The sequence below is a fragment of the Vigna unguiculata genome, chromosome 2, assembly GCF_037176805.1.
Source record: "Vigna unguiculata cultivar grain cowpea cultivar isolate G323 ecotype 2 chromosome 2, ASM3717680v1, whole genome shotgun sequence".
Taxonomy (NCBI): Eukaryota; Viridiplantae; Streptophyta; class Magnoliopsida; order Fabales; family Fabaceae; genus Vigna; species Vigna unguiculata.
This window is the reverse complement of record NC_140793.1, coordinates 29,525,706-29,540,505: the sequence shown is the minus strand read 5'-3', so window position 1 is coordinate 29,540,505 and position 14,800 is coordinate 29,525,706. Positions and strand designations below refer to the sequence as shown.

The 14,800-nt window shown below is 33.5% G+C and overlaps 2 protein-coding genes across 6 annotated transcripts; one reads left to right on the top strand and one right to left on the bottom strand.

Annotated features, from left to right (window-relative positions):
- Nucleotides 1–1,751: 1,751 nt before the first annotated feature.
- On the top strand, nt 1,752–6,182 carry LOC114173430 (RNA-binding (RRM/RBD/RNP motifs) family protein). Of its 4 annotated transcripts, none has more exons than XM_028057827.2 (9): nt 1,752–1,908; nt 2,019–2,337; nt 3,396–3,497; nt 3,639–3,725; nt 3,929–4,054; nt 4,207–4,497; nt 5,106–5,171; nt 5,537–5,633; nt 5,944–6,182. In XM_028057827.2, the coding sequence occupies exons 2-8, from the start codon at nt 2,038–2,040 to the stop codon at nt 5,591–5,593; spliced, it is 1,029 nt and encodes a 342-aa protein (XP_027913628.2). In that variant the 5' UTR covers nt 1,752–1,908; nt 2,019–2,037; the 3' UTR covers nt 5,594–5,633; nt 5,944–6,182. The 4 variants fall into 4 exon arrangements, with proteins under 4 accessions (XP_027913628.2, XP_085526120.1, XP_027913631.2 ...); XM_085669994.1 differs by having other exon boundaries at nt 5,537–5,638; XM_028057830.2 differs by lacking the exon at nt 5,944–6,182 and having other exon boundaries at nt 3,929–3,959; nt 4,298–4,497; nt 5,537–5,942.
- A 181-nt stretch (nt 6,183–6,363) lies between these two features.
- BMY2 (beta-amylase 2) lies at nt 6,364–13,105 on the bottom strand. Of its 2 annotated transcripts, XM_028057823.2 has the most exons (10): nt 12,601–13,096; nt 11,920–12,144; nt 10,922–11,002; nt 10,548–10,751; nt 9,173–9,367; nt 8,742–8,906; nt 8,366–8,626; nt 7,440–7,652; nt 7,030–7,246; nt 6,364–6,637 (listed from the first exon to the last, which is right to left on the bottom strand). In XM_028057823.2, the coding sequence occupies exons 1-10, from the start codon at nt 12,991–12,993 to the stop codon at nt 6,618–6,620; spliced, it is 1,974 nt and encodes a 657-aa protein (XP_027913624.1). In that variant the 5' UTR covers nt 12,994–13,096; the 3' UTR covers nt 6,364–6,617. The 2 variants fall into 2 exon arrangements, with proteins under 2 accessions (XP_027913624.1, XP_027913625.1); XM_028057824.2 differs by lacking the exon at nt 6,364–6,637 and having other exon boundaries at nt 7,063–7,246; nt 7,344–7,652; nt 12,601–13,105.
- Between the last annotated feature and the right edge of the window lie 1,695 nt (nt 13,106–14,800).

The following is a 14,800-nucleotide window of genomic DNA, read 5'->3' as shown; positions in this document are numbered from 1 at the left end:
ACTCACAAAGTTTTCACTCAATTAAATATCCAACTGACTTTTAACTTGATATCTGGATTATGTGCTTGATATAGAATTCTAAGGAGGTATGCACCTACATTGATTTTTAAACTCTGCATAGTCTAGCCATAAGGGGTTATCACCCAATCAATCACAAGGTTAATCCCAATATATCTAAGACTCAAACACCTTCCAAGACTAGGATCTCCTGTTACTCTCAGCACATAATCACTCTACGCTACATGAGTGTGAGTGATTATTAATATTCAGAATACCTTTCTTATATAGACATCTCATGTATCAAGACATACACTAACCACACCATCACTAAGAATTTCTCTTGAAATTCTTTTATCATCAACATTCCACATGTTACCTCAGAATTATTATCACCCCAAACTAGACACATCAAGTACAAGTAAAAAAAATGTCACATCATTCATGCATAACTTCATACATCATATTTTTAACATTAACTTAATCAACCACAAGTTAAAAGAAAGAATTAAAATTCTGCAACAATTTTCGCTTAAGCTAGAAATTCTTGTTTAAATTAGAAATTCTGGCTTAAGCTAAATTTAGAACACAAAGCAAAATGAAATTATGCTATTCTTGCTTAAACTAGATTTTCTGGCTTCTTAGGCTAGATTGATCTTACTTAAACTGGAAATTCTCGCTTAAGCTATAATAACATGTTTTCACTAATTTCAGCATTCAAAAACCAAAAATTCCAAGCAAAAAAAAAAAAAAGGAAGCACAACCAATCCAATTTCAATAGACTCCTCAATCCAACACATCAAGTTCAATTAAATATTAGGATAAACAATTCATTTCAAAATCTTAAAGAAAATCCTAGCTTCCCTTATCTCGAATTATTACTACTCTTGACGAGAAGAAAGCTCTAGGTAGAGATGAGCACCACAATTCCGGAACAAACCAAAGGACTGCGTAAGAGCATGGAGAGACAAAAATGAGGCTTTATACAAAATCCCAAACTGAAGAATAGAAATGAAACAAAGATGGAGGTTTTGGGTTCGACCAACTTACACTTAACGGAAAAAGCGTGTGGTTAGGTCAGAGAAAGATCTCACAAAGACCCTAGGTCAGCTTCTGTTTCAAAGGAGAGCAAGAGAATGTAAGTTATTTTTTGTGAACGAGAGAAGTTGTGTTAGAGAATTTTCAAAAAAATATAAGTTAGTTGACTTGGACCTTTTTACTGAAACTGGATCCAAAATCCTAAGATTAATAGTGGGCTTTACAAAATTGATGATATTACTTTAACATTAAATTTATAATTTAAATTGATTGTTTAAGAGAAATATCATGTATTTTAATATGAAACAATGAATATTTTCATAAAAATTAAATTGAAAAAAAAAATACAAACTTGCAATCATGGTAGCTTATATTTTAAGTTTTACCTTAATACTATCTAACTTATTTAATAAAATTACTATTTATTATGAAAAATATTGAAGTAAAACGCTAAATTTCATCAGTATGTATGTATTGATATTTATTTATTTATAAAATATACAGTGAGGATTCTTTTTTCTGTCTTATACTTCCACTATTTTTTTATTCCAAATTCTTATTTTTCTAACCTTTACAGAAAATTTTCACAATGCAATTTTTCACATAGCAGCGACTAATTTCTGAAATATATATACAAATTTATTTGACGGAAATTAATTTCTTTCAATTTTTCTTTTGTCAAAAAGTTAGGAAAGGAAAAGTGGAGCTAAAAGGGGGTGTAAATAGCATCTCCCAACCAATAAATTAATTTGACCCAACAGATTCAAATCCTTTGAATTGGCGTAGGTTGAATGAGCTTGTTTGCGCAGCACACACAACAAGAACGCTTGATTCGGCAAAATTGAAACTTGATTCTTACCCTCATCACTGGAAGTGCGTATTCATATTATTATTACATTATAGTTTTCCCTGATCCTCAACTGGGTCGAACCAAAACAAGTCTTCGATGATTCTAATGAAGATTGTCTGATTTATTTATGCAGCTTCTTTGTGGGTATTGATATGGGTTTGCCAAGGTTTGGGCGTCCCAAGAATGATGGTGAGTTGAGTTCGAACCTTTACGTGGCCAATTGTGGGCCCGCAGTGGGGATTTCCGATGATAACATTGCATCTGTGTTCTGCAAATTTGGAGAGCTTAAGGGAGTTTATGCAGCAGATGAGAGTGGGACACGTGTCATTGTGGCGTATGCTGAAGAGGGTTCTGCACAAGCTGCCTTGAAGGCATTACATGGACGCCCATGTCCTGAACTTGGAGGTCGATCCATGCATATCCGTTATTCTGTGCTTCAGCCAACAACACAGGTACTATTACTAACACCACTCATTTCACTGTAAATTGGTTCATGTTTATATTTAAGGCTGGCTAATTATTACAGCTTATTTGGATTATTACATTTACATTCTATTTGATTGGAACAATAGAGTATGTTTGGACAAGATTTTCCATAAGGACTTCTAGGAGACAAAAATAAGAAGAAAAAGAGTGAAGTTGATTTCTTCATAAGTTAAAATTGGATTATGTTGTAAAAATTCTCTCTTATATTGACTTTATATAATGGATGCAATTTCCTTCAATGGCAAAATTGTTGTGTACAGTAAGTTTGTTACCTTTTGGAATGACTACTTGAAGAGTCATGCTTATGATGATTTTTATTGGTTGACGATTCATGCCACTCCTTATTCTATGTATTATTCATAAAGCTTAACTTTTTATAAACTATTAGTGTGAAGGTTTTTAAACAGTCAATCAGTAAAAAAATCATCTTTGATATGTTCTTTAAAGTAGCTTCCATGTACAGACCACACCATAAGCTATGAAACCTGAATTAAGATACGACACAGACACGGATACACGACTAAATTAAAAAAACATAAGACACGGGACATATTAGTTTCAAACTTTCAACTAACACAAAAAATGAATTTAATCTACCTTTCTAATATCCAAAAGAAGTGAAAAATAGTGATCATATCAGGTATTTTCCTTATTTTTATAATCATAATAAAAACTTATGTAATAAGTTTACAAGTATATGAGTTTTTTAGAAAATGTTTGAATTTTTGGTTATTAACATTGTCTTGGAGTCATGTCAAAATCATGTCAAAGACAAAAAGATGTCTTTCAAATTGGACACTTTACTGAGTGTCGTACGAGTATGTATATGTGTTGGTGTCCGATTCATGTTGGACACAGGACACACCATTGATATGGCGGGTTCGGGCTTCATAGCCCATAAGTTTATTAAAATTGTTTTAAATTAACAAGGTAAGGAAGGAGGAGGTATGCATTTCTAACAAGCAATGGTGGTTTGTGGAATTATTCTTTATGCTAGTACTTATGAGTTAACATGTCTGTTCAGGATCAAGCTAGTGACTTGGTTCCTGTATCTATCTCTGCATCAGAAGTGAGCATTCCAGGCCTTTACCTAATTCAAGACTTCATTAGTGCTAAAGAAGAAGAGGTTATGAATCTTTTCATTTCGTATCAATGCAAATTGTTTAGCTTACCATGTTTGCATTTTTCTTGCATTGATCTGTTTGAAATAGTTTTTTACTTATGTTGGTGCTTCCTGTACAAATTTTGGTCTTTTATATCTTCTCAGGAACTGCTTCAGGCTGTTGACTGCAGGCATTGGAACAGTCTTGCAAAAAGAAGGGTTCAACACTACGGTTATGAGTTTCGTTATGATGTGAGTTTGAAGGATTACTTGGATTTCTCATTATTGTGCCTAAATCCAACCTTTTTTCCAGACAACTAAATAATTACTTTATGAGATTGAAGATCTTATTCCAAACAAGTTGGAAATGTGCTATATTATAACAAATAGGCTGCTGAGTATTGTGAGAAGATTGATTAATCTATACTCTCTTTCCATTTTATTTGGCTTTGCAGACTAGGAACGTTAATACAAGGCATTGCTTAGGTGAACTTCCGTCATTTGTTTCTCCAATACTAGAAAGAATTTCATCATGTCCAAGTTTCAAGAATGTTAAAAATATAGTTTTGGACCAACTTACGGTATTCATACTTACCGGTACTCCGTAATTGTTCAATCCAGTGATAAATTGATGCTATTATTAGTTCATTTATATGGGAAAATGAGTTATTGCATATAATATAATAAGTACTGTTTATGATGTTCTAAGTTAATTGTTGTTATGCACCACCAGGTAAATGAGTACCCACCTGGAGTGGGTCTGTCCCCTCATATAGACACTCACTCTGCATTTGAAGATTTAATTTTCAGCCTTTCATTATCAGGGCCCTGTATAATGGAGTTCAGACGGTATGAAAATGGTGATTGGCTTCCTAAAGTTGCCTCAAGTTCTGTTGCAATATCAGAAAATACAGAAGATCAATCAAATTTTATAAGGAGAGCTATCTATCTTCCTCCTCGGTCTTTGCTACTGTTGTCTGGAGAAGCACGTTATGCATGGCATCATTACATTCCACATCACAAGGTGTGATGTTTTAGAAATGATTATGATGTGTCCTTTTACATGTGGAAAGAAATTGTTACATTTCAAAATCCTGTTTACTATCATGGTTTGTAAGTTGTTTATTTGTGGTCATTTAATGGAGAAATCATGAAAAACATATCTTTAAAAGGCATGAGAGTGCAAGCCAAAAGTTTTCCTAAATTTTCAATATAAAATTAGTAAAAGATCCCATTTTCCAAAAGGATCCTTGTTTGAGAATTTCTGTATTTAAGATATTAAGTTCATAATGTTTCTTTCATTACTAGACAATCAGTGTTTCCTCATGATGCTTTTCAAATTGAGCACCTCAGATAAGCGTGCTGGATTTATAAAAGACCATATTAAAAACCGAAAACGTTGTATTTTGATGAACTTATAACCTTTTATCAATTAAGGTGCCTGCTAATAGTATCAGTCCCATAAGTTTGCAGCTGTTTTCATGTGTTTCATAGCAGGGCAACTTTATTGTTCTAATTTCTGACATTTTTCGTTAGTATATTATTATCTGTTGGCAGAAAACTTGAAGATTGGTTCTTTACTTGAAGTGCATTTAAGTGTGTATCTTGATAATATATTTTGTCTCCCCACAGATAGATAAAGTTAATGGCAATGTCATTAGAAGAGCTTCAAGAAGGGTATCTTTTACATTTCGTAAGGTGAGTAGATGTCATGGCCTTTTTGGTTCGGATCTTCCTGTAAACACCGTATTATTGTTTATGATTCAGTATCTAGTACTTCAGCACAAGAGAACAAAAATATGGGTAATGCAATTATTTCAGTAGCTGGCACACCTCTTACGAAATCCTTTTTGATGTTTGGGCTTTTGAAATGGACATTTCAGTTTTTTTTAGTTAATATGGTCAGTTGATATTGGCTATAGTTTGACAATATTCCTTTAATCCAATAATTAGCAGGTTTGAAAAATGAAAACACTTCGAGAACAATTTCTATGCCTACTGTCTAGTCTGTCTTGAAATAACTACATATTCTCATGTTAAAAACAAGTATTTGTATGTACCAGGTTAGAGCAGGTTTGTGCAAATGTGAATTTCCTCAGTATTGCGATTCTCAAAGATAAGGTTTCACTAGTATTGAGAGTTGGACCTGTATAACCTGAGGTGAGGTGTGTTCTGCATCTGTTTGCTGTTTCCTGATATTATAATACTCACGCACATGCAAGATGTTTCTTTGATTAGGAATATTTAAATAGATTGTTGTGGGATTTAGGATGGTTTTTCCATTATAGGTCACCAGTTCTTCACCACCATAGCTTCATTCAGTTATATTCATTGTCACTACCAGCACTAACCCCAACATCGTCATTGGATTTTTTTTCTTATTTGGATTTTTTTTCTTATCTGATTCGTTTGATGAAATGTATAATGCTTATAACTACTAACTTGTGCATGTTTTTTTTTGTTGCTGAAGTGTCATATCTATGCTTCATAATGCTCCAACACACGAGTATTCCAATCATTTTTCAGTGATAACCAAAAGGGCATCCCTTTTCAAATTTGTTTTGATTACATTATTTTGCGAGCACCTGATGTTTAACGTTCAGATGGAGAGCATTATGCTGACCAAATCTCAGTGAATATATTTATGTAAATGGAAGTCTCAGTGAATCCATACAGAACCAAAAACAACAAAAGCGCAGTTTCAAATCACTCGTTTTATGCTGGGGCCTTCTGTAAAAGCATTGTTATCTTAACTGCTTATAATTCAAGTTTTGCACTAACCCAATGCTATGTATACTTTTAGCGGTAGACATTCATTAGCTGAATGGTTCCCGAACCACCCAAATAAATACATTTGGAATAATAATAAAAAGTCTAAATAAACAACAGATAGACTAAAATGCTTTTTATTATCGCTAGCAAATTTCTTAACCAAACATTGCCATCCATAATCACATTTTATAATTGCCTATTTTATCGGTTAGAAAGATTAGATGTTGGAATGCCTTAATACGGCGCTGCTTGAGAACTAGGCCACTTCTTGAAGCCAACGCTACGAATATTATTATATGTAGATGACATTGTTACAAATGGCATTTACCCCCATGAAATGACCTACAGTTAAAACTTTACAATTTGCAGCCATTACAGATCCATCATCTCACCTGCAAGAATAGCTAGCTATATTAATAAACATTAGATGGAAAATATTTGCTGAACAGGAACTTGACAACGGATATAGATAAAGAAACTTAATCAATGCTTTAATGCATATCAAATTTCAAAGGTTTAAATATATTTTTAATGAGTTTTGATATTGGTACTTAAAAAAAATTATTTTCATCTCATGAAAAGACCAGAATTCCCTAAAAACATATGTAAGTGAACTTAAATTTTATCACACTATACACGAAACCCTGAGTGTAATTGCAGAATGTATAGGGAGAAAACACTAATTGGGACAATGATTTTAAAAAATATCGTGCTTTGTGCAAACAACCACGTAACAAGAATACTACTTCTCACATAGAACAAAGTAAATTCCAGGGGTCCTTACCATGCATGCATTTAACGAAGAAATCCAAATCGGACAAGCAAACATTAGCCTGCAGCAAAGATGGTTGCTGGTAAACAAAGAATGAAAAATGTCGATGATCAGGATCATTTCTCGGCTTTGCCGTGTCAACCAATCTCTTGTACCCTTCCCTATCGTAGCAAAGGAGTGCATTCTCTCCACCAGCTATCAACCCACGATCCCAAGCTGAGTTTAACACCTGTGTAAACATAAAACAAACAATGATCTCATAACAAAAATAAAAACATCCTTGGGACCAATCGTCCAAGTTGACCAAAATAAGTTCTGCAAAGTACCTAAATCAGTAAGATTCCTGCCTTCACGCAGGTAACTACAAAACTTGTCATCAGAAAAATTATACTTGCAAAGGTTAAGAACATAGAAAGCATTACCTGCCAACTCAGACCCTCAGGATCAATCAATGATTCGTTAGCTTCCTGGCTGGAAAGATGAAACCCTAAGCAGACGAACTTCATGGTGACAGCATGTTTTCTTAGAACCTCAAACACAGGAGAGTACCCATCCTGATTTGTTGGGTTGTGATATCCTGCTGTCAACTCTGCTGCATGACTTGGAGTCTTGTACCACCAGTATACAGCAGGAACCTACATGAAATCATTGTCACTTTAAAGAAAATGTAGTTTCAGTTTATATACTTGTACTTTCTACGGCAGGATATGACTTTTAAAGAGATGTAATGACTATGCTTCCTAAGGTTAAATATCTGAGACAATAAACATCTTAAGAAAAAAACTGAAGAGAAAAATTAAAATTTGGTTTTTCCTTATACAATACAAGTCAACCATAGTCGACTGTAGTATACTAACAAAATATCATCATGATCCATTTGGGTCTGCTGCAGAACGATTCCTGAAAGATGATATCACATTTGAGACTTGGATATAAATTCCTTAGCTATTGTTAGTTTTCCAAATCTGTGTCCAAATGTTAATTCTAAAATTGAGTTTCCTTTCAGATATTGATATTATCTTATTTACCAGTTTTGCTCACAAGTTTTCACTCTGTTCCGTTTGGCTTTCACTATATCCATTTCTTAACCAAATTTTTTATTTATGCACTCAAATTCTATATTTTACAAGTAAGGAGTTATATACCATTAACATTTATTCAATGAAAAGTTTCTCTTTAATGGAAAACGTGTAGTAAATGGAACCCAAATTTGAAAGGGGATACCAAATTGAATCTAAATAATGCAGACCCTGATAATACTGCCAATAACAAACATCATCCAAATTTAGTCATACGACCTTGACAAAACTACTGGAGAAAAAAAAAACTGATATACCAGGAACACTACCTTGACAATTATTTTTGTCTCCTCGAAAGCAAGAGTTGCAAGAGACAAAACATTATCTGCATGGTCTATTAATGTCTGGGAGTACCAATGTAAGAAGAATCGTCCATAGTAATTGTCATAATCACCTCGCTCACAAAAGAATCCAGTTTCATGCGGCATAGAATTGTAATGTCCAGCATTATCAGGTCCTCTAGCCCAGAAAGAATGACCACGTAATTTTGCTGCTCTCCGCAGACTATGTTGCAGGTATTTATCATAGCACTGCCCATAGAAGATGAGACAGCAAACAGGACTACTTTATAATATGATAGCACGCACACTATTTATGGTACAGAATAATGCATCAATTTTGCAATTAAGCCACAATATGAGGTACCTGAAACTCACCGATACCAGGATACCTCCATCCCATTCTTTCTGAGAAAGAAGGATATTTCAGCTCTCCGGATGCTCCAAGTCCAACTTCAACAGCAGAAATCAGACCTTCTGCAAACAGGTCATCAAACTCTGTCCGAAAGCTTCTCATCATATCAAAATAGACCTGCATATTTTCAGAAAAGGCTAATCACTAACAAACACAAGAAATGAAAACACTAGTAGATTTCAATTTAAGAATACTTCAAAGAATATAATCTATGACCACATAGAATTCTGCACATACTAGAAAGAACTGCTCTTTTATTTTTTTAATAAGGTGAAATGTACAACAATACAGGAAATTAGTATGTAAATGTAACTAACAACCATTTAACAATAACGTGAATGTCAAATCTTTGAATCTAGCAGTAGGGATAGAAATTTTCATACCTCAATTCCAGTTCTTCCTTTGAGAACTCGTTCTTTGTCAATCCCCCAAGAAAGGCATTCAGTATTCCTCCGTCCTTCACGATCTGTGAAGAATATATCCTGGTTGTCTTTTCCAATATCCAAAACCCATTGTGGGAGGGAAATCAATGCATCACTAGAATCATTCCCTCCACATTCATGAAATGCCATAACAACCTTCAGAATTTTAAACAAGAATCAAGAAAGGTTCTCCAAAACCTTCAAAGATGGTTCCAAATTCCCATGACATAAATACAAATCCAATCATAGAAACCTCTAAAGACATTCTAAATGGTGTCTCAAATATTATGCTTGCTAGAGCATGGTTTTACGAATTACACTGAAGAAACATTTCTTCAAGGAACAGTATTAATGAAATCATCCACTAGCTATTATGTGTAAATTTCCATATAAATAATAGATGTCATAGGTAGTAGACAACATCCGTTCGTTCTGAAATTCTTTATTCCATACTATGTCATTCATGTTTTTTACTAGTTTCAAGTGTTTAATAGGTAGGAAATCTATCAATGGTGGCTGAATTGGGATACAAATGATGGATCCGAAGGCTCATTTTCAGAATCATGAATAGCAAGATTCAAAATCATAATAAAGATAAATCTAAGAGCAATATAACAAAACACACACACACATATAACAGCATCGCAAATTAAATAGCTACCAAAGAAACATACAAGTTTGAAAATAATGTTTATTTCAGTTTCCAAATGTCATGAGTAGAAAATATCTGTTTATATACGAAAATAAAACTTGATAGTAACGAACCTAGATCTTTTGTTTTTTATTCTCTATATTGTGATTAAAAGATATTAGAAAGTCCTGTAAGAATACATGCCCAGTGGATAACTTATGGCCCAAAGTCAAAAATTGTATGTTGGTGGTGTTTGTCTTGGAACAAAAATACAAAAGTTCCTCAATTAAAAAATAAAAGTCTGTACCCTGTCATTTAACTTTAAGGTTGAGGGTCATCTCCCTTCATGACCCACCAGCAGTAAGTGCAGCTTAAGTGGAACAGAGGCCGTACATATGCAGGGGACAAAATTTGTTTGCAAATTGCACAATCCATATGCAAGTCAGACAAAATTAGTACAACCCACACTTATATTGCACCAGTTGTATCATGAATTGTGTGATACTAATAACCATGATCGAAAGTCCAAACGAGAAAATGCTTTACAAGAAAATAAATGACTTAAATAGACATATTACTCCCATAGTACACATAGCACATAGCACACAGATAGCACAAACATATTTGTATTTGATAATTCTTCTTTTTGAATGAATATCAATGCATTATGTAGGGATAGGATTATATGAGCAAGTAAAATAATACCTGCAACTTAAGTTTGAATTTTCTAACGATGTTAAACAGCTCCCTATAGCCAGACCACACATATTTCTGTGGGCTCCAGCCTTCAACAATGCCCCACCAACAATCCACAACAACACCATCTACATTTAAAGACTTCATATGCATTAGCTCCTGCCTAATGCCTTCAGGATCAATCAACTGGCAAAATTTGTTAATAATACCAGCCTGCAATAAAAGACTAATTCTTTAAACCTTATAATCAAATACAAGGAAAACAAAGTACTAAATAGGATAAACAAATGATAGTCTTAAATTTACAATTTGTTGTCCAGAACGAAGAAATTAAACATGATCAAAGCTAGTTACTCAGCAAGAAGCAAATGAAGGACACTTACTGGAAGCTTTACATAAACAGGAACATATGGTGTGCCAGTAAAATCATTTTCGTGAACCCCAGAATGAATATCTTGCATAAGCTGCATCAAAAAATTACACTATCAGCTGGTCCTGGATCACATCTGCTCATATATAAGGCTCAATATAATAGTTATGCATAAGTTAAAAGCACTTAATACAGAGAATAATTTAGTTTCATTCTAAAAACTATATGGCATACCAGGAAACAAAACAAAGCCATTGAGGAAGTGATATTTACAAAATTAGTATCAGTTCAGAAAATTCAGGTGTAATATTTATTTTCTAAAATGTTCTATATCAGTATTGTCATTGTCAAGTTTTTGTTTATAAAGATTTATAGTGAATTTTACTTATCCTGATACTCAGATTTTTCCCAACGGTTGTGAGCTTTACACACCATCATATTAAGAAAAAATACTTCCATATCAAGAGGAGCAATTTCTAAATATTAAGTTTATAGGTTAACACACTCCATCACTTCTTTCATTTCTGCAAAGGGCAAACTGTAACTTGATAAATCATTTGGTGACTTGTTTCAGAAGGAACAAAGTGTTGCAAAGTGATGAATTTTGATAAAAATAAAAATTGAACAAACTAATGATACAATACTTTATCAAGAACAATAGCAATCTAATGGTTTCAAATATCGCTCCACAACCATCTTAAATTAAATTTACAAAAACAAAAACATATTATAAAAAAGTATTATGCAATTGGAGTGCAAATCTGGCCCATCAGAAAAGTTAGGTGGAGAAATGTCAAATTTACAATCATAAATCCATGGTGTATCAAGAAACTCAACAGTGCAAATGTAGAATCACATTATAAATTACAGCCATTATATTTAGTTCATTGTTCAGATTTCAAATAACTGCAAACGACGAAAACAGCAAGGGAAATTAAAACCATAGCCCGTGCATATCAAAATCAACATCAAATATGATATAAATCCACTAGAATTAGCCACCAAAATCACCTGATCAGCCTCCAAGCAGTCAACAGTATTGATGGGGCTCGCATTTGTATATTTCTCGTTCTTTGAGTCCCTTTCTGCAATTACAACAGAATCAATGGATGCAGGTGACAAGCATTCATCAATTCTAAGCACAGATGTCTGATTCTCAATCGTTTCCTTAACAGAACAATTCCTCAAAGAACCACCAGAGAGTTGACTTTCAACTGATTTAGCCGCAAATGACCCCTGCATCATAACACATTACATTTACACAAAGGGGAAAACCCTTAAAATTATCACAACAGATCATTTCCTAGCTCAATATTTCATTTCATTTTCTTATTTTACATCTCAGCTTTAAAATGCTGCACTCATGCACTCTCAGTTTAAAAGTTTATACTGTCAACCAAATATAAATCATACATTGGATGGTTTTTAGAGCAGTTATTAAAATCTCAACAATCTAACGAATATGGTAGTTTGTAATTAGATGACAGCGTAAATTTTACACTGTCGGCGTGTATTATTTATTCTGCTAGTTTTTCTTTCAATGATCTAACTTACAAGCAACTAACTAAATTCAATCACATTGTCACATCTCAACTTCCGAACCATCAACAAATTGGAGTATTCAATAATATGCAGCCGCAATCATGAGTGAATTAAAGCTCAAACGTGAAATTTCGGAGAATTGAAAGGAACCATGTGAGAGGGAGGGGGACACTGGCGATAGGTGGTTCCATCGGCGTCAACAACCCAACCAGCCTCACGCGCGAGCGCCGCGAGTACGTCGTTCATGTCTGCGCGCGCGGGCAAAGGGAAATTGCCGTACTGGCGGAGGCCGGCGAGCATGCGACTGGTGATGGCCCGGCGGTGTCGCTCCCGGAGCTTGGTTCGCTCCTTCTCCTTCTCTCTCTCCTTCTTTCCCTTGGCGACGGAATTGGTAGTCGCCGCCGCCGCCGCCGCGAAACCCCGCGGACGGCGCGGGTGAGGGTGAGGTTGGGGGTTAGAGTTTGGGTGAGCTAAGTAATCGGAACTGTGGTCGCTCTGAGGGTCGAGATCTTGCGTGGAACCGTCGTCGTTTATGCTCTTCATCTTCACAATTCAGTGTTGACGCTTCTCACCTTCTTCACTCTTCTTCCTCTCACAACTAAACTCAACGCCGTTTTCTCATTATTTTTTTTCTGATTTTCTGATACGAACTGGCCCAACTTAAACCACTCCACCTCCTACTTGGGCCTTCATTTCTCAATCTCTCTCTGTCACTAAAAACAAAAGTTTTTTTTTTTTTTTCAAATAATTGCTATACGTGAACTTTTTGAGGGTGGATATCACACATAACACACCACATGTTATCTGGCAGGTTTGTTCTATATGCATCTTTTTTTTTCTTATTTCAGCACACAATAATAATAAAGTACGAAGGAAAAAAAAGAATAACAATAATGAAAATCTAATTTACATTAGTTAATGTTATTTAATTATATCAAAATTATTTTCAAAATGAAATGCAATTTTAATCAATCATAATTGATTTGTACGACAAAGATTTGTTTGAAAATAATTTAGAAAGAGAAGAATAAAGTAAAACGAGAAAATTTATATTAATTTCTAAAAAATCTAGTTTTTAGCTTATTATTATATATAAGCTAATAAACTTATTTAGAAATCAACTTATTTTAATAATGTATTATATTTAGAAAATATAATGTATTCTATAAAACATATTCATATAACATGAAATTGAGAGTCTAAAATAAAACAAAAATATATTCTAAATAAAATAGTTTACAATATATACCTTATTTCATTAAGATGTAGATCTTGTGAAATTATAATATTAAAAAATTATACAAAAAACTTAAAAGTAATGATACTGAAATAAAATAAAATACAATAAAATAACATGAACAGGTGTTACTTTGGAAAAGGAAATGGCCTAGCTCATTCAGAAGCAGCAATTGCTTTGGAAATGAAAACTTGTTCAGTTTTGGTTGAGTGAGTGACATGTATGTATGATACTGACCGTTCTGTCATCTCTGTATCTGTTTTGAATCGAGACCAATAGTGTGGTACTGTACCTCACCAACCAAAACTCATGCTCACTCATTACATGCACATCCCAACACCAACCAAACAAATCAACCATCCACTGCTTTATGCAGAGCACTTTTGCATCATTATCTGTCTTAACAATTTCATAACCTGTTTAATTTTAAACTTTATGTTTTAATCTCACCACTGTTCTGATCTCTGTTAATTTTCTGATCTAAAACTACCACAACATAGAGACAAAAGGATTACAACACAAAACGAAGATATAATTAACTAAATAAACCAGTGGTTTTGTTCGAAGACACCAGTTACATAAATCAATGTCACTGGATGATACTATAAACAACAAACTCTGTCTAATTTTAATAAAATTATGTGTTCACCTGAAACTTGAACTTCAATTAAAACAATAAATTAACATTTTATATCTTAAGGTCTATTATAGCAGGTGATTCATTATTTTTTAACTGTTTTTCTTTTTTATAATGTTATCCTTTATATTGTGATAACTATTTTTTTATTATAATAATGAATTTTTTAATTGTATTAATATTTTATAATCATAAAAATGTGAGCACTATATTAACTATTTTTTATGATCATAAAAAAGGTAGACACGGAGGTACAGTGGTGTCTGAATTTCCATTAATATCTAAAATGATAATACTAGTTTCCTCAGTGACCCAAAGACATTAAGTAAAAGATGAATGCATAATATTATTGAAAATGACGACTTTTAATTCATTAAAATTTCATTTTGCATTAAATAATTATAACAATTTTGCAAGTGATCTAACAAGGCTGAGAACAGTGAGTGAGACAGCAACATGGAAAATGCATTAGTATA

Bases quoted from the DNA above. Each gene is read 5' to 3' on its own strand.
- LOC114173430 (XM_028057827.2), top strand. From the start codon at position 2,038: ATGGGTTTGCCAAGGTTTGGGCGTCCCAAGAATGATGGTGAGTTGAGT. The intron at 2,338-3,395 runs GTACTATTACTA...ATGTCTGTTCAG, and splicing joins TGCTTCAGCCAACAACACAG to GATCAAGCTAGTGACTTGGT. The intron at 4,055-4,206 runs GTATTCATACTT...ATGCACCACCAG, and splicing joins TAGTTTTGGACCAACTTACG to GTAAATGAGTACCCACCTGG.
- BMY2 (XM_028057823.2), bottom strand. From the start codon at position 12,993: ATGAAGAGCATAAACGACGACGGTTCCACGCAAGATCTCGACCCTCAG. The intron at 9,368-10,547 runs GTATTATTTTAC...AAAATTCTGAAG, and splicing joins AATTCAAACTTAAGTTGCAG to GTTGTTATGGCATTTCATGA. The intron at 7,653-8,365 runs GTAGTGTTCCTG...GATTTCATGTAG, and splicing joins AGACAAAAATAATTGTCAAG to GTTCCTGCTGTATACTGGTG.